Genomic DNA, 27,878 nt, shown 5'->3' on the forward strand with positions numbered 1-27,878 from the left:
CAGCTGGATGTTACCTGTCCCTCGGTTCTCAGTTGTGTCACTGAAGGATTGTTGCTCACCCTGCACTATCTCTGTCTCTGGCGTTGATTATTCTACTGACTGAACATCTCCTCAATCAACTCCAGTGGGTTGGACTGTTAGTTCTGGTTCTCAGTATTAGTTTCTTCACCCAAACCTCACTGAGTTACAGCTTCTGACCTGCTTTTGGTGATGGCAGCAGTGGATTCCACATGATACTCAGGTGTGATAATGACAGGTGAGATCTTCAGTCTCTTTTCGGTTCTCTGGTCACTACACCGCTGACTGTGGACCAGCTGTACACTTAGCAATTCCCAAGGTATCCTGTCCAATACACCTTCCCAAAAAGTAAGCAGGAATACCTGTCCTCTCTCCATGCGCTAGTGAATCGTTCATCAGTGTGAAATGCTGTTGGTGTCCACAATTAGAATTCTTGGCCAACTCACTAAGTGATTATACTGATTGCTCTTCAGCATGATATTATGTGCTCGGCCAAATTTGACTCAAAGGCCACTTGACTCTTGGGCATGTCAAATGTTTCTTTTATGGCATTATTTTCTTTATTCACTCAAAGAATGTTGGTATCACTGCCTGGGCCCAGCATTTATTGCCCGTCCCTAGTTGCCCCTTGAGAAGGTGGGGGTGAGCTGCCTTCTTGAACCGCTGCAGTCCATGTGCTGTGGGTAGACCCACAATGTCCTTAGGGAGGGAATTCCAGGATTCTGACCCAGCGACACTGAAGGAACGGCAATATATTTCCAAGTCAGGATGGTGAGGGGCTGGGAGGGGAACTTGCAGGGGGTGGTGTTCCCATGTATCTGCTGCCCTTGTCCTTCTCGATGGAAGTGGTTGTGGGTTTGGAAGGTGCTGTCTGAGGGTCTTTGGTGAGTTTCTGCAGTGCATCTTGTAGATGGTACACACTGCTGCTACTGGGCATGGGTGGTGGTGGGTGGTGTTTGTGGATGTGGGGCCAATCAAGCGGCTGCTTTATCCTGGATGGTGTTGAGCTTCTTGAGTGTTGTTGGAGCTGCCCCCATCCAGGGCAAGTGGGGAGTATTCCATCACACTCCAGACCTGTGCCTTGTAGATGGTGGACAGGCTTTGGGGGAGTCAGGAGGGGAGTTACTCACTGCAGGATTCCCAGCCTCTGACCTGCTCCTGTAGCCACTGTGTTTATGTGGTGAGTCCAGTTGAGTTTCTGGTCAGTGGTAACCCCCAGGATGTTGATAGTGAGGGATTCAGTGATGGTAACACCGTTGAGTATCAGTAGTGCAGTGATTAGATTGTCTTTTATTGGAGATGGTCATTGCCTGGCATTTTTGTGGTGTGTGTGGAACCTCCAATCTTCCTGCAGCTCTGTGCCTTACTTCTGCATGTGTTTGATTTTGAGCTAATCCTGTTTCTTAAGGATTGCCAGCTGCACAATGTCCAATCAGGTTGGTCTATATGGACCTTCTCTTCTGCAATCTGATGGGAATTACAATTGCTCTCTCAGTTTCTTATTAATGCATTGATTCATCTAATTATTGGAAGCTGTTTTTGGATGTAAGTTTGCTCGCTGAGCTGGAAGGTGCATTTCCAGGCATTTTGTCAACCTACTGGGTAACATCTTCAGTGGGCATGAGAATTCCTAGAAGCATGGCATTCCAACCGGAACTCTACCAACAAACACATCGAGTTAGACCCCCATCTACTACCCCCTGAGAAAAGGAACAGGAAATAACATCACCACAGGAAATAACGTCACCAACCCAAAGAAACCCAAACATATAATTAGAAAACAGGAATTATCAGAAGTGCTTTGCCTGGAGGCCCACTGAAGATGTTACCCAGTAGGGTGACGAAACATCTGAAAATGAACCTTCCAGCTCAGTGAGCAAACCTACATCCAGGACCTCAACCTGAGCTACAAATCTCCTCAAAACTCACTAAGGAGCTGTTTTTATTCTGCCATTTTGATAACACTTTCAATTTGCTGGTCACCAACCCTTTTATCTTGTATTTAACAATTACTGTTTGAAATTGAATGATTATAGAAGTTCGTAGACTTTGTCCAGCATTATTTTGTCAGTCAGACTTTTAAATTCTGTGTTGCATTACACACTACTCTGCTATAATGCGTGATTGTTCAATGTGAATTGGCTATAATGGGATTGAAGGATTTAGACCATTATTTGTAGAATTTGATCTTTCCTGTCCAGTATTGGCTGTAACAGGATTCTACTTTCATTAGTTTAAATGGTGCGGCTGGGAATCACACGGAATCACACGGGATCACACGGAATCACACGGGATCACACGGGATCACACGGGAAGGGAATTATTGTGTTATGTCAGAACTGGACTACTGCTTCAGTGCTTTGAAGCTTTTTAAACCTGTTTGTAAGACTGTATCTCTGTACACCTTACTGTATCCCAGTGCATCTTACTGTATATTTGTAATCCTTACTGTTTCTCTGCACAACTTACTGTCTGTCTGTACTCTCTGTGAGTGTGAGTGAGTGTGTGTGTTGGTGAGTGTGAGTGTGTGGGCGAGTGAGTGTGTGTGTTGGTGAGTGTGAGTGAGTCTGAGTGAGTCTGAGTGAGTGTGTGGGTGAGTGAGTGTGTGGGTGAGTGTGTGTCTGAGTGAGTGTGTGTGTATGGGTGAGTGTGAGTGAGTGTGTGGGTGAGTGTGAGTGTGTGTGGGTATGGGTGAGTGTGTGGGTGAGTGTGTGTGTGAGTGTGTGTGTGGGTGTGAGCGAGTGTAAGTGTGAGTGAGTGAGAGTGAGTGTGTGTGTGAGTGAGTGAGTGTGTGAGTGAGTGTGTGTCTGTGTGTGTGAGTGAGTGAGTGTGTGGGTGAGTGTGGGGTATGGGTGTGATGAGTCTGATGGTGAATGGCTCAGGGCTCCCTCCCTGGATGTGAGGCCTTGCTGTGAGGATGTGGAGGTAGGTCCACTCTGGGAACCTGCCTGTCCCTCCCTCTGGACCTTGTGGCCGGCCTGTGTCCCCAGGCTCCAGTTCCTGTTTCTCCAGGAGTGGGTCCTGTACCCACCCCTCACACCATCCCCCACAACCCTCCCAGACTCACGCCCCAGACACACCACAACCCTCATGTGGTCAGATCAGGCCCCCAGGCTTGGCCCAGCTCAACTACAACAAACACGAGAAGGAGTTTCTGCACTGAAGCTGGTTAGCACTGCTGCCTCGCAGCGTCAGAGACCCGGGTTCAATTCCCGCCTCAGGCGACTGACTGTGTGGAGTTTGCACGTTCTCCCCGTGTCTGCGTGGGTTTCCTCCGGGTGCTCCGGTTTCCTCCCACAATCCAAAGATGTGCAGGTCAGGTGAATTGGCCATGCTAAATTGCCCGTAGTGTTAGGTAAGGGGTAAATGTAGGGGTATGGGTGGGTTGCGCTTCGGCGGTTCGGTGTGGACTTGTTGGGCCGAAGGGCCTGTTTCCACACTGTAAGTAATCTAATCTAAACAGCTGAGGGGGAGGGGGGGTGGATGGGGGGGTGAGGCAGGTTGCCATTTCCCAGACATTCCTCATGGATCCACTCGGGCTCACACACCAGCCACCACCCTCTCCCATGTCGCTCCGTGGCCCTGGGCACAACACAAAACCACAACATCCCATTTGGTGAAAGCCCCACACCCCTCAGTCCCTGCGCTCCCACCCCCATACACAAATCCCTTAATCCTTACCCTCTCCCCATCTGCCCCCAATCCCACCCTCTCCCCAAATATCCCAACATCACCCCCATCCCAAATACCCCAATCCCACCCTCTCCCCAAATATCCCAACATCACCCCCATCCCAAATTCCCCAATCCCACCCTCTCCCCATCTTCCTCAATCCTACCCTGCCCACAAATACCCCAATCCCACAACTGTGCACCTTACTGTATCTCTATACTCCTTAACTGTAACTCTGTGCACCTTAGTGTATCCCTGCACACCTTACTGTATCTCTGTACTCCTTACTGTATCTCTGCACACCTTACTGTATCTCTGTACACCTTACTGTATCTCTATACTCCTTAACTGTAACTCTGCACTCCTTACTGTGTCTCTATACTCCTTAACTGTAACTCTGCACTCCTTACTGTGTCTCTATACTCCTTACTGTATCTCTGTACTCCTTACTGTATCTCTGTACTCCTTACTGTATCTCTGCACACCTTACTGTATCTCTATACTCCTTAACTGTAACTCTGCACTCCTTACTGTATCTCTATACTCCTTAACTGTAATTCTGTGCACCTTAGTGTATCCCTGCACACCTTACTGTATCTCTGCACACCTTACAATATCTCTGTACACCTTACAGTATCTCTGTACACCTTACTGTATCTCTGTACTCCTTACTGTATCTCTGTACACCTTACTGTGTCTCTGCACACCTTACTGTATCTCTGCACACCTTACTGTATCTCTATACTCCTTAACTGTAACTCTGCACTCCTTACTGTATCTCTATACTCCTTAACTGTAATTCTGTGCACCTTAGTGTATCCCTGCACACCTTACTGTATCTCTGCACACCTTACAATATCTCTGTACACCTTACAGTATCTCTGTACACCTTACTGTATCTCTGCACTCCTTACTGTATCTCTGTACACCTTACTGTATCTCTGCACACCTTACTGTATCTCTGCACACCTTACTGTATCTCTGCACTCCTTACTGTATCTCTGCACACCTTACTGTATCTCTGTACACCTTACTGTATCTCTGCACACCTTACTGTGTCTCTGTACACCTTACTGTATCTCTGTACACCTTACAGTATCTCTGTACACCTTACTGTATCTCTGCACACCTTACTGTATCTCTGCACTCCTTACTGTATCTCTGCACACCTTACTGTATCTCTGTACACCTTACAGTATCTCTGTACACCTTACTGTATCTCTGCACACCTTACTGTATCTCTGCACTCCTTACTGTATCTCTGCACACCTTACAGTATCTCTGCACACCTTACTGTATCTCTGTACACCTTACAGTATCTCTGTACACCTTACTGTGTCTCTGTACACCTTACTGTATGTCTGCACACCTTACTGTATCTCTGCACACCTTACAGTATCTCTGTACACCTTACAGTATCTCTGCACACCTTACAGTATCCCTGCACACCTTACAGTATCTCTGTACACCTTACTGTATCTCTGTACACCTTACTGTATCTCTGCACACCTTACTGTATCTCTGCACACCTTACAATATCTCTGTACACCTTACAGTATCTCTGTACACCTTACTGTATCTCTGCACTCCTTACTGTGTCTCTGTACTCCTTACTGTATCTCTGCACTCCTTACTGTATCTCTGCACACCTTACTGTATCTCTGCACTCCTTACTGTATCTCTGCACACCTTACTGTATCTCTGCACACCTTACTGTATCTCTGCACACCTTACTGTGTCTCTGCACACCTTACTGTATCTCTGCACACCTTACTGTATCTCTGTACACCTTACTGTATCTCTGTACTCCTTACTGTATCTCTGCACTCCTTACTGTATCTCTGTACACCTTACTGTATCTCTGCACACCTTACTGTATCTCTGTACACCTTACTGTATCTCTGCACACCTTACTGTATCTCTACACACCTTACTGTATCTCTGTACACCTTACTGTATCTCTGCACTCCTTACTGTATCTCTGTACACCTTACTGTATCTCTGCACACCTTACTGTATCTCTGTACACCTTACTGTATCTCTGTACTCCTTACTGTATCTCTGCACTCCTTACTGTATCTCTGTACACCTTACTGTATCTCTACACACCTTACTGTATCTCTGTACACCTTACTGTATCTCTGTACTCCTTACTGTATCTCTGCACTCCTTACTGTATCTCTGTACACCTTACTGTATCTCTGCACTCCTTACTGTATCTCTGCACACCTTACTGTATCTCTGCACTCCTTACTGTATCTCTGCACACCTTACTGTATCTCTGTACACCTTACAGTATCTCTGTACACCTTACTGTATCTCTGCACTCCTTACTGTATCTCTGCACACCTTACAGTATCTCTGCACACCTTACTGTATCTCTGTACACCTTACAGTATCTCTGTACACCTTACTGTGTCTCTGTACACCTTACTGTATGTCTGCACACCTTACTGTATCTCTGCACACCTTACAGTATCTCTGTACACCTTACAGTATCTCTGCACACCTTACAGTATCCCTGCACACCTTACTGTATCTCTGCACACCTTACTGTATCTCTGTACACCTTACAGTATCTCTGTACACCTTACTGTGTCTCTGTACACCTTACTGTATGTCTGCACACCTTACTGTATCTCTGCACACCTTACAGTATCTCTGTACACCTTACAGTATCTCTGCACACCTTACAGTATCCCTGCACACCTTACTGTATCTCTGTACACCTTACTGTATCTCTGCACACCTTACTGTGTCTCTGCACTCCTTACTGTATCTCTGCACACCTTACAGTATCACTGTACACCTTACATATCTCTGTACACCTTACAGTATCACTGTACACCTTACATATCTCTGTACACCTTACTGTATCTCTGTACTCCTTACTGTATCTCTATACTCCTTAACTGTAATTCTGTGCACCTTAGTGTATCCCTGCACACCTTACTGTATCTCTGCACACCTTACAATATCTCTGTACACATTACAGTATCTCTGCACACCTTACTGTATCTCTGTACACCTTACTGTGTCTCTGCACTCCTTACTGTATCTCTGCACACCTTACTGTATCTCTGCACACCTTACAATATCTCTGTACACATTACAGTATCTCTGTACACCTTACTGTGTCTCTGCACACCTTACAGTATCACTGTACACCTTACTGTATCTCTGCACACCTTACAGTATCACTGCACACCTTACTGTATCTCTGTACACCTTACTGTATCTCTGCACACCTTACAGTATCACTGTACACCTTACAATATCTCTGTATACCTTACTGTATCTCTGTACACCTTACTGTATCTCTGCACTCCTTACTGTGTCTCTGCACACCTTACTGTATCTCTGCACACCTTACAGTATCACTGCACACCTTACTGTATCTCTGTACTCCTTACTGTATCTCTATACTCCTTAACTGTAACTCTGTGCACCTTAGTGTATCCCTGCACACCTTACTGTATCTCTGCACACCTTACAATATCTCTGTACACCTTACAGTATCTCTGTACACCTTACTGTATCTCTGCACTCCTTACTGTGTCTCTGCACTCCTTACTGTATCTCTGTACACCTTACTGTATCTCTGTACACCTTACAGTATCTCTGCACACCTTACTGTACCTCTATACTCGTTACTGTATCTCTGTACACCTTACTGTATCTCTGCACACCTTACTGTATCTCTGTACACCTTACAGTATCTCTGCACACCTTACTGTACCTCTATACTCGTTACTGTATCTCTGTACACCTTACTGTATCTCTGCACACCTTACTGTATCTCTGTACACCTTACTGTATCTCTGTACACCTTACAGTATCTCTGCACACCTTACTGTACCTCTATACTCGTTACTGTATCTCTGTACACCTTACTGTATCTCTGCACACCTTACTGTATCTCTGTACACCTTACAGTATCTCTGCACACCTTACTGTACCTCTATACTCGTTACTGTATCTCTGTACACCTTACTGTATCTCTGCACAACTCACTGTATCTCTGTACACCTTACTGTATCTCTGCACAACTCACTGTATCTCTGCACACCTTACTGTATCTCTGTACACCTTACAGTATCTCTGCACACCTTACTGTACCTCTATACTCCTTACTGTATCTCTGTACACCTTACTGTATCTCTGCACAACTCACTGTATCTCTGCACTCCTTACTGTGTCTCTGTACTCCTTACTGTATCTCTGTACACCTTACTGTGTCTCTGTACACCTTACTGTATCTCTGCACTCCTTACTGTGTCTCTGCACTCCTTACTGTATCTCTGTTTGGAGATGCCGGTGTTGGACTGGGGTGGACAAAGTTAAAAATCACATAGCACCAGGTTATAGCCCAACAGGTTTAATTGGAAGCACTAGCTTTCGGAGCGACACTCCTTCATCAGGTGGTTGTGGAGGAACGGAGCTCCGAAAGCTAGTGCTTCCAATTAAACCTGTTGGGCTATAACCTGGTGCTGTGTGATTTTTATCCTTTGGTTTGACTTTGTCTTGGAGCCATCTGCTGTAAGTGATAGAGGATACAGCATCACGGGGGGAGAAACTGCAGAAAAGACTCTGTTCCGAGATAATGAGTAGGTTTGTTCCATGTAAACACGGCTACACTTGGTAAGGGTGAGTTACTGGGACCTTACAGAGATGCTGCAGATACTGCTGTTCCCTCTGAAAGTGAGAGCTCTCTGTGTCCACCCTGAAACTCTGGGACACGTCAGTCAGGTGGGTGGAGCTGATGGAATATGGATGTTAACCCTTTATGGTCTACCACGGTGGTGACTGCAGAGGCTGGAGGCATGAGGAGAATGGTTCTCCAGAGTGAGGGAAGCTTGAAGGTTCGGCAGCTGAATGGTTGGCGTTGCTCTCAGGGCCGGAAGTCTCAGCAAGCTGAGATCTCCGAGGTGAAAGTGGCACGTTCTTGCTCAGACTGTTGACTCTCCGGCCCCTCGGATGCTGCCCGACCGGCTCTGCTTTTCCAGTGCCACTCTTTTGAAGATCAAGTTTGCCCTCTTCACCAGCTGCCCCACCTCCCAGACTCTCCCCGAGACAGAACATGTGACTCTCAGGTGCTAGCTGGATCCCAAACCTGGAGATGAATTGTGACGTGGAACACAATTCCTTTGTTCCTCTTTGTTCCTCATGGATGGGGTGTGCAGTTCCATATCTGGCTAATTCCAATGTCTCAGCCCAGATCCCAGCAGACGCTGTTTGTAAATCCTGCAGGGAACTTCATCACCTTCAGCACTGCAGCTTGCCAACAGTCTGAGGATACCACAAACCCAGCTCAGCATCACTCGCTGTTACTAACACATCCCGTTTCCCTCACTATGACAGGGTCTGTTTCTCACTGTTACTCCCTGTTTCACCAATCGTCACCCTGGGTTTTTCTCACCTTTGGTCCCTGTGATGATTGTCTTTAGTCTCTCATTCCCATCATTACTCTCTGTTTCAATCTTTATTACCCTCTGTTCCTATCACTGTTACTCACTGTTACTCGTACCCTCCTTCCCTTTGATCTAATAATGCCCCTCCTCTGTTCCAGGGTGTCGGCCATTCCTGAAGATCTACCAATCAATGCAGCCGGTGTATACCTCAGGAATCTAGTGAGTCACTCTGTAACAGTCAATTTTTCAAATTCTCGTTGCTGGTTTCTCGTGTACTCAGTAACAAATATCCAATCATAAATTTCTGCTTTACATCAGCAACATTCCAGGAGATGGTCAGACCAGTATTTGTATCACGATCGAACCAGGACTCATGCTAAAAGGAGATATCCTGGTAAGAAATTATTGGAAGATCACAGGCTGCAAAAACCTTCTCTGACAACCTCACACTATTAACACCCACACACACTGACCCTCACTGGGGTACACTCCCACACACACTGACCCTCACTGGGGTACACTCCCACACACACTGACCCTCACTGGGGTACACTCCCACACACACTGACCCTCACGAGGGTACAGTCCCACACACACTGACCCTCACTGGGGTACAGTCCCACACACACTGACCCTCACTGGGGTACACACCCTCACACACTGACTCTCACTGGGGTACACACCCTCACACACTGACCCTCACTGGGGTACAGTCCCACACACACTGATCGTTCACTGGGGTACAGTCCCACACACACTGACCCTCACTGGGGTACACTCCCACACACACTGACCCTCACGAGGGTACAGTCCCACACACACTGACCCTCACTGGGGTACAGTCCCACACACACTGACCCTCACTGGGGTACACACCCTCACACACTGACTCTCACTGGGGTACACACCCTCACACACTGACCCACGCTGGGGTACACTCCCACACACACTGACCCTCACTGGGGTACAGTCCCCCACACACTGACCCTCACTGGGGTACACTCTCTCACACACTGACTCTCACTGGGGTACACTCCCTCACACACTGACTCTCACTGGGGTACACTCACACACACACTGACTCTCACTGGGGTACACTCCCCCACACACTGACTCTCACTGGGGTACACTCTCTCACACACTGACTCTCACTGGGGTACACTCCCCCACACACTGACTCTCACTGGGGTACACTCCCACACACACTGACTCTCACTGGGGTACACTCTCTCACACACTGACTCTCACTGGGGTACACTCACACACACACTGACTCTCACTGGGGTACACTCTTTCACACACACTGACTCTCACTGGGGTACACTCACACACACACTGACTCTCACTGGGGTACACTCCCCCACACACTGACCCTCACTGGGGTACACTCTCTCACACACTGACTCTCACTGGGGTACACTCCCTCACACACTGACTCTCACTGGGGTACACTCTCTCACACACTGACTCTCACTGGGGTACAGTCCCCCACACACTGACCCTCACTGGGGTACACTCTCTCACACACTGACCCTCACTGGGGTACACTCCCACACACACTGACTCTCACTGGGGTACACTCCCACACACACTGACTCTCACTGGGGTACACTCCCCCACACACTGACCCTCACTGGGGTACACTCTCTCACACACTGACTCTCACTGGGGTACACTCCCTCACACACTGACCCTCACTGGGGTACACTCCCACGCACACTGACCCCCACTGGGGTACACACCCTCACACACTGACCCTCACTGGGGTACACTCCCACGCACACTGACCCTCACTGGGGTACACACCCTCACACACTGACCCTCACTGGGGTACACACCCTCACACACTGACCGTCACTGGGGTACACACCCTCACACACTGACTCTCACTGGGGTACACTCCCACGCACACTGACCCTCACTGGGGTACACACCCTCACACACTGACCCTCACTGGGGTACACACCCTCACACACTGACCCTCACTGGGGTACACACCCTCACACACACTGATTCTCACTGGGGTACACACCCTCACACACTGACCCTCACTGGGGTACACTCCCACACACACTGACTCTCACTGGGGTACACACCCTCACACACTGACCCTCACTGGGGTACACTCCCACGCACACTGACCCTCACTGGGGTACACACCCTCACACACTGACCCTCACTGGGGTACACTCCCACGCACACTGACCCTCACTGGGGTACACACCCTCACACACTGACCCTCACTGGGGTACACACCCTCACACACACTGACTCTCACTGGGGTACACACCCTCACACACTGACCCTCACTGGGGTACAGTCCCACACACACTGACCCTCACTGGCGTACAGTCCCCCACACACTGACCCTAACTGTGGTACACTCCCACACACACTGACCCTCACGATGGTACACTCCCACACACACTGACCCTCACTGGGGTACAGTCCCACACACACTGACTCTCACTGGGGTACAGTCCCACACACACTGACCCTCACTGGGGTACACACCCTCACACACTGACTCTCACTGGGGTACAACCCCACACACACTGACCCTCACTGGGGTACACACCCTCACACACTGACTCTCACTGTGGTACACTCACACACACTGACCCTCACTGGGGTACACTCCCACACACACTGACCCTCACTGGGGTACACACCATCACACACTGACTCTCACTGGGGTACACTCACACACACACTGACCCTCACTGGGTTACACTCCCACACACACTGACCCTCACTGGGGTACACACCCTCACAGACTGACCCTCACTGGGGTACACACCCTCAAGCACTGACCCTCACTGGGGTACAGTCCCACACACACTGACCCTCACTGGAGTATAGTCCCACACACACTGACTCTCACTGGGGTACACACCCACACACACTGACTCTCACTGGGGTACACCCCCTCACGCACTGACCCTCACTGGGGTACACACCCTCACACACTGACCCTCACTGGGGTACGCTCACACACACACTGACCCTCACTGGGGTACACTCCCACACACACTGACTCTCACTGGGGTACACTCCCACACACACTGACTCTCACTTGGGTACACTCCCACACACACTGACCCTCATTGGGGTACACACCCTCACACACTGACTCTCACTTGGGTACACTCCCACACACACTGACTCTCACTGGGGTACAGTCCCACACACACTGACCCTCACTGGGGTACACACCCTCACACACTGACCCTCACTGGGGTACACTCCCACACACACTGACCCTCACTGTTGTACACACCCTCACACACTGACTCTCACTGGGGTACACTCCCACACACACTGACACTCACTGGGGTACACACCCTCACACACTGACCCTCACTGGGGTACACTCCCCCACACACTGACCCTCACTGGGGTACACTCTCTCACACACTGACTCTCACTGGGGTACACTCCCTCACACACTGACCCTCACTGGGTTACACACCATCACACACTGACCCTCACTGGGGTACACACTCTCACACACTGACCCTCACTGGGGTACACACCCTCACACACTGACTCTCACTGGGGTACCCACCCTCACACACTGACTCTCACTGGGGTACACTCCCACACACACTGACTCTCACTGGGGTACACACCCTCACACACTGACTCTCAGTGGGGTACACTCCCACACACACTGACCCTCACTGGGGTACACACCCACAGACACTGACCCTTCACTGGGGTACACACCCTCACACACTGACCCTCACTGGGGTACAGTCCCACACACAATGACTCTCACTGGGGTACACTCCCACACACACTGACCCTCACTGGGTTACAGTCCCACACACACTGACCCTCACTGGGGTACACAGCCTCACACACTGAACCTCACTGGGGTACACACCCTCACACACTGTCCCTCACTGGGGTACACTCCCACACACACTGACCCTCACTGGGGTACACACCCACATACACTGCCCCTCACTGGGGTACACACCATCACACACTGACCCTCACTGGGGTACAGTCCCACACACACAGACACTCACTGGGGTACACACCCTCACACACTGACCCTCACTGGGGTACACTCACACACACACTGACCCTCACTGGGGTACACTCCCACACACACACTGACTCTCACTGGGGTACACTCCCACACACACTGACCCTCACTGGGGTACACTCCCACACACACTGACTCTCACTGGGGTACACACCCTCACACACTGACTCTCACTGGGGTACACTCCCACACACACTGACTCTCACTGGGTACACTCCCTTACACACTGATTCTCACTGGGGTACACTCCCACACACACTGACTCTCACTGGGGTACACTCCCACACACACTGACTCTCACTGGGTACACTCCCTTACACACTGATTCTCACTAGGGTACACTCCCACACACACTGACTCTCACTGGGGTACACTCCCACACACACTGACTCTCACTGGGTACACTCCCTTACACACTGATTCTCACTAGGGTACACTCCCACACACACTGACTCTCACTGGGGTACACACCCTCACACACTGACTCTCACTGGGGGACACTCCCACACACACTGACCCTCACTGGGGTACACTCCCACACACACTGACTCTCACGGGGGTACACTCCCACACACACTGACCCTCACTGGGGTACAGTCCCACACACACTGACTCTCACGGGGGTACACTCCCACACACACTGACTCTCACTGGGGTACAGTCCCACACACACTGACCCTCTCTGGGGTACACTCCCACACACACTGACCCTCACTGGGGTACACTCCCACACACACTGACCCTCACTGGGGTACACTCCCACACACACTGACTCTCACTGGGGTACACTCCCACACACACTGACCCTCACTGGGGTACAGTCCCACACACACTGACCCTCACTGTGGTACACTCCCACACACACTGACACTCACTATGGTACACTCCCACACACACTGACCCTCACTGGGGTACACTCCCACACACACTTTCACTCACTGGGATACACTCCCACTCACACTGACACTCACTGGGGTACTTTCCCACACACACTGACCCTCACTGGGACACACACCCACACACACTGACCCTCACTGTGGTACACTCCCACACACACTGACCCTCACTGGGGTACACTCCCACACACACTGACACTCACTGGGGTACACTCCCACTCACACTGACTCTCACTGGGGTACACTCCCACACACACTGACTCTCACTGGGGTACACTCCCACACACACTGACTCTCACTGGGGTACACTCCCACACACACTGACCCTCACTGGGGTACACTCCCACACACACTGACTCTCACTGGGGTACACTCCCACACACACTGACTCTCACTGGGGTACACTCCCACAAACACTGACTCTCACTGGGGTACACTCCCACACACACTGACTCTCACTGGGGTACACTCCCACACACACTGACCCTCACTGGGGTACACTCCAACACACTGACCCTCACTGGGGTACACTCCCACACACACTGACACTCACTGGGGTACACTCCCACTCACACTGACTCTCACTGGGGTACACTCCCACACACACTGACCCTCACTGGGGTACACTCCCACACACACTGACCCTCACTGGGGTACACTCCCACACACACTGACTCTCACTGGGGTACACTCCCACACACACTGACTCTCACTGGGGTACACTCCCACAAACATTGACTCTCACTGGGGTACACTCCCACACACACTGACTCTCACTGGGGTACACTCCCACACACACTGACTCTCACTGGGGTACACTCCCACAAACACTGACTCTCACTGGGGTACACTCCCTTACACACTGATTCTCACTGGGGTACACTCCCACACACACTGACTCTCACTGGGGTACACTCCCACACACACTGACTCTCACTGGGGTACACTCCCATACACACTGACTCTCACTGGGGTACAGTCCCACACACACTGACCCTCACTGGGGTACACACCCTTACACACTGACTCTCACTGGGGGACAGTCCCACACACACTGACCCTCACTGGGGTACACACCCTCACACACTGACTCTCACTGGGGTATAGTCCCACACACACTGACCCTCACTGGGGTACACTCCCACACACACTGACCCTCACTGGGGTACACTCCCACACACACAGACTCTCACTGGGTACACTCCCACACACACTGAACCTCACTGAGGTACACTCCCACACACACTGACTCTCACTGGGGTACACCCCCACACACACTGACTCTCACTGTGGTACACTCCCACACACACTGACTCTCACTGGGGTACACTCCCACACACACTGACTCTCACTGGGGTACACTCCCACACACACTGACTCTCACTGGGGTACACTCCCACAAACACTGACTCTCACTGGGGTACACTCCCTTACACACTGATTCTCACTGGGGTACACTCCCACACACACTGACTCTCACTGGGGTACACTCCCTTACACACTGATTCTCACTGGGGTACACTCCCTTACACACTGACTCTCACTGGGGTACAGTCCCACACACACTGACTCTCACTGTGGTACACGTCCACTCACACCGACTCTCACTGGGGTACACTCCCACATACTGACTCTCACAGGAGTACACTCCCACACACACTGACCCTCACTGGGGTACACTCCCACGCACACTGACTCTCACTGGGGTACACTCCCACGCACACTGACTCTCACTGGGGTACACTCCCACACACACTGACTCTCACGGGGGTACACTCCCACACACAAATATTGTTCTGTCACTGAAAGCAGGGGGATTGACTGGGTAACCTTGTTGAAATGACACTGGGTGTCCGTGCAGAGTCTCAGCTGGTCTGAAAATGAAAGCTTTGTCTGATTCTGTTCGTTGCAGCTGAAATGTTACCATAAAAACTCCGAGAGCCCGAGCCGAGAGATTGTGTTTCGTGTCCAATTCCACACGTGTGCAATCCATGACCTTGGCATCGTCTTTGGCAAAGAAGATCTCGATGATGCTTTTAAAGGTGATGTCTTACTCCCGGGGATTGGGAGATGGGGAGAGGGTGGGATTGGGGGAGATGGGGAATAGGTGGGATTGGGGGAGACGGGGAGAGGGTGGGCTTGGGGGAGATGGGGAAAGGGTGGGATTGAGGGAGATGGGGAGAGGGTGGGATTGGAGGAGATGGGGAATAGGTGGGATTGGGGGAGACGGGGAGAGGGTGGGATTGGGGGAGATGGGGAAAGGGTGGGATTGAGGGAGATGGGGAGAGGGTGGGATTGAGAGGAGATGGGGAGAGGGTGGGATTGGGGAATTTGGGGTGGTGTAGGTGTTGGGGGTATTTGGGGAGAGGGTGGGATTGAGAGGAGATGGGGAGAGGGTGGGATTTGGGGAGATGGGGAGAGGGTGGGATTTGGGGAGAGGGTGGGATTGGGGGAGATGGGAAGAGGGTAGGATTGTGGGAGACGGGGAGAGGGTGGGATTGGTGAATTTGGGGTGGTGTTGGTGTTGGGGCTATTTGGGGAGAGGGTGGGATTGGGGAATTTGGGGTGGTGTTGGTGTTGGGGCTATTTGGGGAGAGGGTGGGATTGGGGAATTTGGGGTGGTGTTGGTGTTGGGGGTATTTGGGGAGAGGGTGGGATTGGGGGCAGATGGGAAGAGGGTAAGGATTAAGGGATTTGTGTATGGGGGTGGGAGCGCAGGGACTGAGGGATGTGGGGCTTTCACCAAATGGGATGTTGTGGTTTTGTGTTGTGCCCAGGGCCACGGAGCAACATGGGAGAGGGTGGTGGCTGGTGTGTGAGCCCGAGTGGATCCATGAGGAATGTCTGGGAAATGGCAACCTGCCTCACCCCCCCATCCACCCCCCCTCCCCCTCAGCTGTTGACGGCTTCAGTGCAGAAGCTCCTTCTCATGTTTGTTGTAGTTGAGCTGGGCCAAGCCTGGGGGCCTGATCTGACCACATGAGGGTTGTGGTGTGTCTGGGGCCTGAGTCTGGGAGGGTTGTGGGGGATGGTGTGAGGGGTGGGTACAGGACCCACTCCTGGAGAAACAGGAACTGGAGCCTGGGGACACAGGCCGGCCACAAGGTCCATAGGGAGGGACAGGCAGGTTCCCAGAGTGGACCTACCTCCACATCCTCACAGCAAGGCCTCACATCCAGGGAGGGAGCCCTGAGCCATTCACCATCAGACTCATCACACCCATACCCCACACTCACCCACACACTCACTCACACTCACTCGCACTTACACTCACTCACACTCACCCACACACTCACTCACACTCACACTCACTTACACTCACCCACACACTCACTCACTCACACTCACCCACACACTCACTCACACTCTCACACACACTCACACTCACACTCACTTACACTCACCCACATACTCACTCACTCACACACTCACACTCACCCACACACACACTCACCCACACACTCACTCACACTCACACTCACACACACACTCACCCACACACTCACTCACACACACACACTCACCCACATACTCCTCTCACTCACTCACACTTACACTCACTCACACTCACCCACACACTCACACACACACACACACTCACACACTCACTCTCACTCACTCACACTCACCCACACACACACACACACTCACACTCACCCACACACTCACTCTCACTCACTCACACACTCACACTCACCCACACACTTACACTCACACACACACACTCACTCACACTCACCCACACACTCACTCACACTCACTCACACTTACACTCACTCACACTCACCCACACACACGCTCTCACTCACTCACACTCACCCACACTCACTCACACTCTCAAACTCACACTCACACTCAATCACACTCACACTCACTCATCCACACTCACTCACACTCTTACACTCACACTCACACTCACCCACACTCACCCACACTCACTCACTCTCATACTCACATTCACCCACACTCACTCACACACACTCACACTCGCTCACACTCACCCACACTCACCCACACTCGCACTCACTCGCACTCACTCACACTCACCCACACTCTCACTCACACACCCACACTCAGACTCACTCACCCTCACTCACACTCACTCACATTCACCCAAACTCACCCACACTCACCCATACTCACTCACTCTCATACTCACACTCACCCACACTGACACTCACACTCACACTCAATCACACTCACCCATACTCACTCACACCCACTCACTCACATTCACTCACACACACCCTTACTCACTCACTCTCATACTCACACTCACCCGCACTCACTCACTCTCACTCACACTCTCACTCACTCACACTCTCACTCACTCACACTCACCCACACTCACACTCACCCACACTCACTCACACTCAATCACACTCACCCATACTCACTCACACCCACTCACTCACATTCACTCACACTCACCCTTACTCACTCACTCTCATACTCACACTCACCCGCACTCACTCACACTCTCTCTCACTCACTCACACTCACACTCACCCACACTCACCCACACTCACTCACACTCTCACACTCACTCACACTCACACACTCACACTCTCTCACACTCTCACTCACTCTCACACACTCAACCACACTCACACTCACCTACACTCACTCACACTCTCACACTCTCACTCACACTCTCACACCCACACTCACCCACACTCACTCACACTCTCACTCACACTCACCCCCATTCACCCACACTCATTCACACTCTCACTTACCCACACTCACACTCATTCACTCACACTCACACTCAATCATTCTCACCCATACTCACTCACACTCACTCACTCACACTCACCCACACTCACCCTTACTCACTCACTCATACTCACTCACCCGCACTCACTCACACTCTCACTCACTCACACTCACACTCAACCACACTCACACTCACTCATCCACACTCACTCACACTCTTACACTCACACTCACACTCACCCACACTCACCCACACTCACCCACACTCACTCACTCACACTCACCCACACTCACACTCACTCACACTCACTCACACTCACCCACACTTACACTCACCCACACTCAGCCACTCTCACTCACACTCACCCACACTCACTCACACTCACCCACACTCACTCACTCTCATACTCACATTCACCCATCCCCACTCACTCACTCACAGTCAGCCACATTCACTCACACACACTCACACTCATATACAATCTCTTACACACCCACACACACAGTCATGCACAACCATACACACTCACTCACACTCATAAACTCACACTCTCCCATGCTCACTCACATTCATACACGTACACACTCAAGCACACTCACACTCCTACAAATACACACTTATACACATAAACATTCATATACATGCAAAACACAAACGTATACAAAGACATACAACACTCACTCACACTCAAACACTCTCATACATGCACTTAAACACGCTCAACACATTCATACACTCACACTCAACATATATTCACTCACACTCTCATACACAGTCACACTGAAACACTCAAACATACTGTCTTTCAAAATATTCACTCACACTGAAATGCATCCATCCACACTGTCACACTCAAACACAATCAATCACACTAACTCACACTCGCTCAAATACACTCATTCACACTCACTCACAGTCAAACATACCTCGCTCAACATCACATTCAAACACTCTCGCTCACAGTAGCTGACACACACACACACTGACACTTAACACTCGGGCCCACTGTGCACACTCTCATTCACACTCAAACACACACTCACACAGTCTCTCTCTCTCTCACGCACACACACATTATCTCGCTCAAAGATCAACGAGCCTGGATTCCTGAATGAACTGTGACGATGGAACAGGAATGTTCTTTCTGTGACACTGACGCCTCACGTCGCTATAAACCAGGGCATCACCTTGATCTGAATGCCAGCTGCTGCCCTCCCCAGCTCAGTGGCAGTCGGCCCAGATTTGGTGAAGGGTGGGAAACCATGAGCAGACATAGCAAAGGGAACCAGTTGTCTCTGTGTGAGGTCACCTTGGTGTGCCCCCATGCTGCTGTCTCATTACAATGCAGCTTTTTAATCTTCCCTCACAGATGACAGATTCCCCGAATATTCCAAGGTGGAATTCATCTTCTCCTTTGGCCCTGAGAAAATACAAGGTAAGCCTCATCCCTGGATATTTCGGTACTAGGAGCTGAATGGAACAAAACATTCCCAGGACGTGGTCTAAAACCAACAGCTAGGTTCACTGGAGGAGCTTGTCAATGCAGTGAAATGACCCGAGGGTATTATCAGAGAAAGTCTGATACTGAGCCAAAGGAGAGCTAACAGGAAGGTGACAGCAACCACAGGCAAACTGGCAGATTTTAACAAGACATTTGAGAAAAAGCGAGAGAGAGAGAGAGAGAGAGAGAGGCAGGGGAAAAAGAGAGGGGGACAGAGAGAGAATAGAGAGAGTGTGAGAAAGAGAGAGAGAGAGAGAGAGAGACAGCAAGAGAGATGGGAAGAAAAATGGAGGGATGCAGATCCAGGTGGATATAGGTACAAGTCTGGATGTGTTTGTGTGTAGGTGCAGGTGAATATATATACTATAGAGATATACGCAGAGTTACTTATGTACAGATAGGTATAATGACTTGAGCACGGGAGCTAGAACATCAGATACAGACTCCAGAACATTCCATCATTTCTCTCCCCACACTCCATAGAGAGTAGGCAGGAAAGTGGAGTTAAAGCCGCTGACATCAGGCAGGATCACATTGAATGGCCAACCCCTGCCCCAAACCATCTCCTCTTCCTGCCTCTCTCTCTGCATCACTCCCTCTCTCTTCCTCCCTGTTCCCCATCTCTCTCTCCCTCTCTCTCTTTCTCTCTCTCCCTCTTCCTTTCTCTCCCTGTCAATCTTTTGCACTCTCTCTCTTGCTCTCTCTCTTTTTTCCCTCTCTTTCTGTCCTTGTCCCTTGTCTCTCTCTCTCTCTCTCTCGCACTCTCTCTATTCTCTCTCTCCTGCCCTTTCTCTCTCTCTCTCTCTCTCTCTCTCTCTCTCACACACACAGACACACACACACTCTGCCTTAACCCTTCAGGGTGATAATGCTCAACATTTCTTCAAAGATGTTGGAGCAGGTGAACTTTCAATGAGGGAATGGTTCCTGCATCCTGGGTCAAAAATACAGAATTCCTGACAATGAGAAGATGGTAATTCTTCAATCTCCATCCTCCGTCATGGGCCCTCCCTGCTGAGAGGAATACCTCCTTGCTGTACACACTACCCAACAGTTGGAATGATGTTCTTGACATTAATTAACTCTTTCCTCAGCCCCCCCCCCCCATTCTGAAGAAAGCAGCCTCAGCCAATCCAATCATTGCTCAGGACTTGAGCACTACTTTGGAAAACAACATTCTATTTCATCTTGCACTCATCAGGACACTTTGCAAGAATGCCAATTTGAGGGGAAACCCAAGATTTATAATATGAGAGAGGGGAATGCTGATTAGGTATCACATGGACTGTGATTGGTAAAGGTGTTGCCATAGAGAATACACCCATTAATGCTGATTGACAGTTAACAGCCAGACTTTGATTAAATTTTAAACCAGGAAGGTTGACTGTGATTGGTCAGAATATTGCACTGAGAAAGAATCAGAAGGTGGCTACCAACTGCTTTGTTGAGTTGAGGCAGGGACTGTCTGGGCACATGTTCTTCCTGTTGGTAAGATGCACAGTACAGTACAGTACAGCACAGTACAGCATAGTACAGTACAGCACAACACAGTACAGCACAGTACAACACTACAGTACAGTACAGCACAGTACAGTGCAGCACAGTGCAGGATAGCACAGTACAGCACAGTACAGTACAGCACAGTACAACAGTACAGTACAGCACAGCACAGTACAGTACAACACAGTACAGTACAGCACAGCACATACAGCACAGTAGTGCAGTACAGCACAGTACAGTACAGCACAGTATAGTACAGTACAGCACAGTACAGCACAATACAGCACAGCACAGTACAGTACAGCACAGTACAGCACATACAGCACAGTACAGTGCAGCACAGTGCAGTATAGCACAGCACAGTACAGCACAGTACAGCACAATACAGCACAGCACAGTACAGTACAGTACAGCACAGCACATACAGCACAGTAGTACAGTACAGCACAGCACAGTACAGTACAGCACAGTACAGCACAGTATAGTACAGTACAGCACAGTACAGCAAAATACAGCACAGCACAGTACAGTACAGCACAGTACAGCACATACAGCACAGTACAGTGCAGCACAGCACAGTACAGCACAGCACAGTACAGTACAGCACAGCACAGTATAGCACAGTACAGTACAGCACAGTACAACAGTACAGTACAGCACAGTGCAGTACAACACAGTACAGTACAGCACAGCACATACAGCACAGTAGTACAGTACAGCACAGTACAGCACAGTATAGTACAGTACAGCATAATACAGCACAGCACAGTACAGTATAGCACAGTATAGTACACTACAGCACAGTACAGCACAATACAGCACAGTACAGTACAACACAGTACAGTACAGCACAGCACATACAGCACAGTAGTGCAGTACAGCACAGTACAGCACAGTACCGTACAGCACAGTACAACACAGTATAGTACACTACAGCACAGTACAGTAAAATACAGCATAGCACAGTACAGTACAGCACAGTACAGCACAATACAGCACAGTACAGCACAGTATAGTACAGTACAGCACAGTACAGCACAATACAGCACAGCACAGTACAGTACAGCACAGTACAGCACAGTATAGTACACTACAGCACAGTACAACACAATACAGCACAGTACAGTACAGTACAACACAGTACAGTACAGCACAGCACATACAGCACAGTAGTACAGTACAGCACAGCACAGTACAGTACAGCACAGTACAGTGCAGTATAGTACACTACAGCACAGTACAGCAAAATACAGCACAGCACAGTACAGTACAGCACATACAACACAGTACAGTGCAGCACAGTGCAGTATAGCACAGCACAGTACAGTACAGCACAGCACAGTATAGCACAGTACAGCACAGTACAACAGTACAGTACAGCACAGTACAGTACAACACAGTACAGTACAGCACAGCACATACAGCACAGTAGTGCAGTACAGCACAGTATAGTACAGTACAGCACAGTACAGCATAATACAGCACAGCACAGTACAGTATAGCACAGTATAGTACACTACAGCACAGTACAGCACAATACAGCACAGTACAGTACAACACAGTACAGTATAGCACAGCACATACAGCACAGTAGTGCAGTACAGCACAGTACAGCACGGCACAGTACAGTACAGCACAGTACAGTAAAATACAGCACAGTACAGTACAGCACAGTACAGCACAGTATAGTACACTACAGCACAGCACAGTACAGCACAGTACAATGCAGCATAGTACAGCACAGTCCAGCACAGTACAGTACAGTACAGCACAGTACAATACAGCACAGTACAGCACAGCACAGTACAGTACAGCACAGTACAGTACACCACAGTACAGCACAGTACAGTACAACACAGTACAGTACACCACAATACAGTATAGCACAGTACACCACTGTATAGTACAGCACAGTACAGTACAGTACAGCACAGTACAGTACAGTACAGTACAGTACAGTACAGCACAGGACAGTACAGTACAGCACAGGACAATACAGCACGGCACAGTACAGTACAGCACAGTACAGCACAATACAGCACAGTACAGTACTGCACAGTATAGTACACTACAGCACAGCACAATACAGTACAGCACAGTATAGTACACTACAGCACAGTACAGCACAATACAGCACAGTACAGTGCAGCATAGTACAGCGCAGCACAGTACAGTACAGCCCAGTACAGTACAGTACAGCACAGTACAGTACAGCACACTACAGTACACCACAGTACAGTATAGCACAGTACAGCACAGTACAGCACAGTACAGTACAGCACAGTACACCACCGTACAGTACAGCACAGTACAGCACAGGACAGTACAGCACAGCACAGTACAGTACAGCACAGGATAGTATAGCACAGCACAGGACAGTACAGTACAGCACAGGACAGTACAGCACAGCACAGGACAGTACAGCACAGTACAGCAGAGCACAGTACAGCACAGTTCAGCACAGTACAGCACAGTACAGCACAGTACAGTACAGCACAGCAGAGTACAGTACAGCACAGGACAGTACAGCACAGGACAGTACAGCACAGCACAGGACAGCACAGCACAGGACAGTACAGTACAGCACAGGACAGTACAGCACAGGACAGTACAGCACAGGACAGTACAGCACAGGACAGGACATTACAGCACAGGACAGGACAGCACAGCACAGGACAGTACAGCACAGCACAGGACAGTACACCACCGTACAGTACAGCACAGTACAGCACAGTACAGTACAGCACAGTACAGTACACCACTGTACAGTACAGCACAGGACAGTACAGCACAGCACAGGACAGTACAGCACAGTACAGTAGACCACCGTACAGTACAGCACAGTACAGCACAGGACAGTACAGCACACACAGGTCAGTACAGCACAGCACAGGACAGTACAGCACAGCACAGTACAGTACAGCACAGTACAGTACACCACCGTACAGTACAGCACAGTACAGCACAGGACAGTACAGCACAGCCCAGGACAGTACAGCACAGTACAGTACACCACCGTACAGTACAGCACAGTACAGCACAGGACAGTACAGCACAGCCCAGGACAGTACAGCACAGTACAGTACACCACCGTACAGTACAGCACAGTACAGCACAGGACAGTACAGCACAGCCCAGGACAGTACAGCACAGTACAGTACACCACTGTACAGTACAGCACAGTACAGCACAGGACAGTACAGCACAGCCCAGGACAGTACAGCACAGTACAGTACACCACCGTACAGTACAGCACAGTACAGCACAGGACAGTACAGCACAGCACAGGACAGTACAGCACAGTACAGTACACCACTGTACAGTACAGCACAGTACAGCACAGCAGAGGACAGTACAGTACAGTACAGTACAATACAGTACAGTACAGCACAGTACAGTACAGCACAGCACAGCACTGTACAGCACAGGACAGTACAGCACACCACCGTACAGTACAGCACAATACAGCACAGGACAGTATAGCACAGTACAGTACAGCACAGTACAGTACAGCACAGTACAATACAGTACAGTACAGTACAGCACAGTACAGCACAGTACAGCACAGTACAGTACAGTACACCACCGTACAGTACAGTACACCACCGTACAGTACAGTACAGCACAGTACAGTACACCACCGTACAGTACAGCACAGTACAGTACAGCACATCACAGCACAGCACAGTACAGCACAGGACAGTACAGCACAGTACAATACAGTACTGTACAGTACAGTATAGCACAGTACAGCACAGCACAGTACAGTACACCACCGTACAGTGCACCACTGTACAGTACAGTACAGCACAGTACAGTACAGCACAGTACAGTACAGTACACCACCGTACAGTACAGCACAGTACAGCACAGCAGAGGACAGTACAGTACAGTACAGCACAGTACAATACAGCACAGTACAGCACAGTACAGCACAGCACAGTACAGTACAGTACAGCACAGGACAGTACAGCACAGTACAGTACACCACCGTACAGTACAGCACAATACAGCACAGGACAGTACAGCACAGCACAGGACAGTACAGTACAGCACAGTACAGTACAGCACAGTACAATACAGTACTGTACAGTAAAGTACAGCACAGTACAGTATAGCACAGTACAGCACAGCACAGTACAGTACACCACTGTACAGTACAGTACAGCACAGTACAGTACAGTACAGTACAGTACACCACCGTACAGTACAGTACAGCACAGTACAGTACAGCACAGTACAGTACAGCACAGTACAGTACAGTACACCACCGTACAGTACAGCACAGTACAGTACACCACCGTACAGTACACCACCGTACAGTACAGTACAGTACAGTACAGTACAGCACAGTACAGTACAGTACAGCACAGTACAGTACACCACCGTACAGTACACCACCGTACAGTACAGTACAGTACAGTACAGTACACCACCGTACAGTACAGCACAGTACAGTACACCACAGTACAGTACAGCACAGTACAGTACACCACAGTACAGTACAGTACACCACTGTACAGCACAGTACAGTACAGCACAGTACAGCACAGTACAGTACAGCACAGTACAGTACAGCACAGTACAGTACAGTACACCACCGTACAGTACAGCACAGTACAGTACACCACCGTACAGTACAGCACAGTACAGTACAGTACAGCACAGTACAGTACACCACCGTACAGTACACCACCGTACAGTACAGTACAGTACAGTACAGTACACCACCGTACAGTACAGCACAGTACAGTACACCACAGTACAGTACAGCACAGTACAGTACAGTACAGTACAGTACACCACAGTACAGTACAGTACACCACTGTACAGTACAGTACAGTACAGCACAGTACAGTACACCACCGTACAGTACACCACCGTACAGTACAGTACAGTACAGTACAGTACAGCACAGTACAGTACAGTACACCACCGTACAGTACAGCACAGTACAGTACACCACAGTACAGTACAGCACAGTACAGTACACCACAGTACAGTACAGTACACCACTGTACAGCACAGTACAGTACAGCACTGTACAGCACAGTACAGTACACCACTGTACAGCACAGTACAGTACACCACAGTACAGTACAGTACACCACTGTACAGCACAGTACAGTACAGCACTGTACAGCACAGTACAGTACACCACTGTACAGCACAGTACAGTACAGCACAGTACAGTACAGTACAGTATACTACAGCACATTGAGAACAGGATTTTGGATCTCATGGTTGAGGCTGTCAGCCTCCCTTTGGAATACTGTGTGCAATTCTGGTCTCCATGCGTTGGAGGGATGTTGTGAAACTTGGAAGGGTTTAAGTTTACTTCCTATGGTCGGATGATCAGAATTGTACACAGTCCTCCAGAGAGACCTCACCAACACCTTGTAACAGCTGTAACATGTCATCCCAACGCCTATACTCGATTCTCTTCCATGATTACCTGTTTGAAATGTACCATCCTTCCAGACTAGCAATTCAAGTTCATCTGCACCCTCTTGTGAAACCATTTCTCCCTTAATCCCCCCAGCCAATGACCCATGATTAGGCCCTGCTCTCCCACTTCCATTAGGTTTTCCCTCAGCCTTTCCTATTCCCGAATGACCTGGGACTTCTTTTGTCTGTACTTTGTGATTTGTGCACTGTCAAAGACTTTTAAACACCTTAGCAGTTCCTCTCTCATTGTATAAATTCCACCGCATATTCCCCCCTCCCCCTCCCTGATTACAATCCCTGTCCTTCCTCGTCTTTTATGAATACAGTCTACACAAAACTTACCCACAAGATTCAACTCAAACCTTACTGTAGTTATTCTCTTGCTATTTATAGATAAAGACAGTGTATTTTCCGGGGTTTTAGTTGACAATCATTTTCCTGCCTGTTGTTTTTTATTTCATTTTGTTTGAATGTTCCCCTTGGCTTGGTTTATCCTCCTGTGAGGTCACTCTGAGACCTTGGGATCTCCCTCCAATGAAAGGGACAGTCACAGATCCTGAGGAGGATGGATCGGATACAGCCAGAGAACCACACGTCTTTCAGGGTACCGAAAGGATTGAGGGAAATGAGGAGAAGGTGGGGTTCAGGGAAATGG

At 49.7% G+C, this 27,878-nt stretch overlaps 1 protein-coding gene across 1 annotated transcript in view; it reads left to right on the forward strand.

Annotated features, from left to right (window-relative positions):
* Positions 1–27,878, forward strand: part of tns1b (tensin 1b) — an 816,333-nt gene that overhangs the window by 537,346 nt on the left and 251,109 nt on the right. Inside the window, exons 13-16 of the mRNA XM_087988578.1 lie at positions 9,260–9,320; positions 9,420–9,495; positions 15,967–16,096; positions 20,144–20,209. Of these exons, the coding sequence (XP_087844704.1) occupies positions 9,260–9,320; positions 9,420–9,495; positions 15,967–16,096; positions 20,144–20,209 (333 nt within the window). The remainder of the gene's footprint in view (positions 1–9,259; positions 9,321–9,419; positions 9,496–15,966; positions 16,097–20,143; positions 20,210–27,878) is intronic.

Source organism: Chiloscyllium plagiosum, unplaced genomic scaffold (genome assembly GCF_037043375.1).
Source record: "Chiloscyllium plagiosum isolate Xiang-an unplaced genomic scaffold, Cpla_swu_hap1 HiC_scaffold_7, whole genome shotgun sequence".
Taxonomy (NCBI): Eukaryota; Metazoa; Chordata; class Chondrichthyes; order Orectolobiformes; family Hemiscylliidae; genus Chiloscyllium; species Chiloscyllium plagiosum.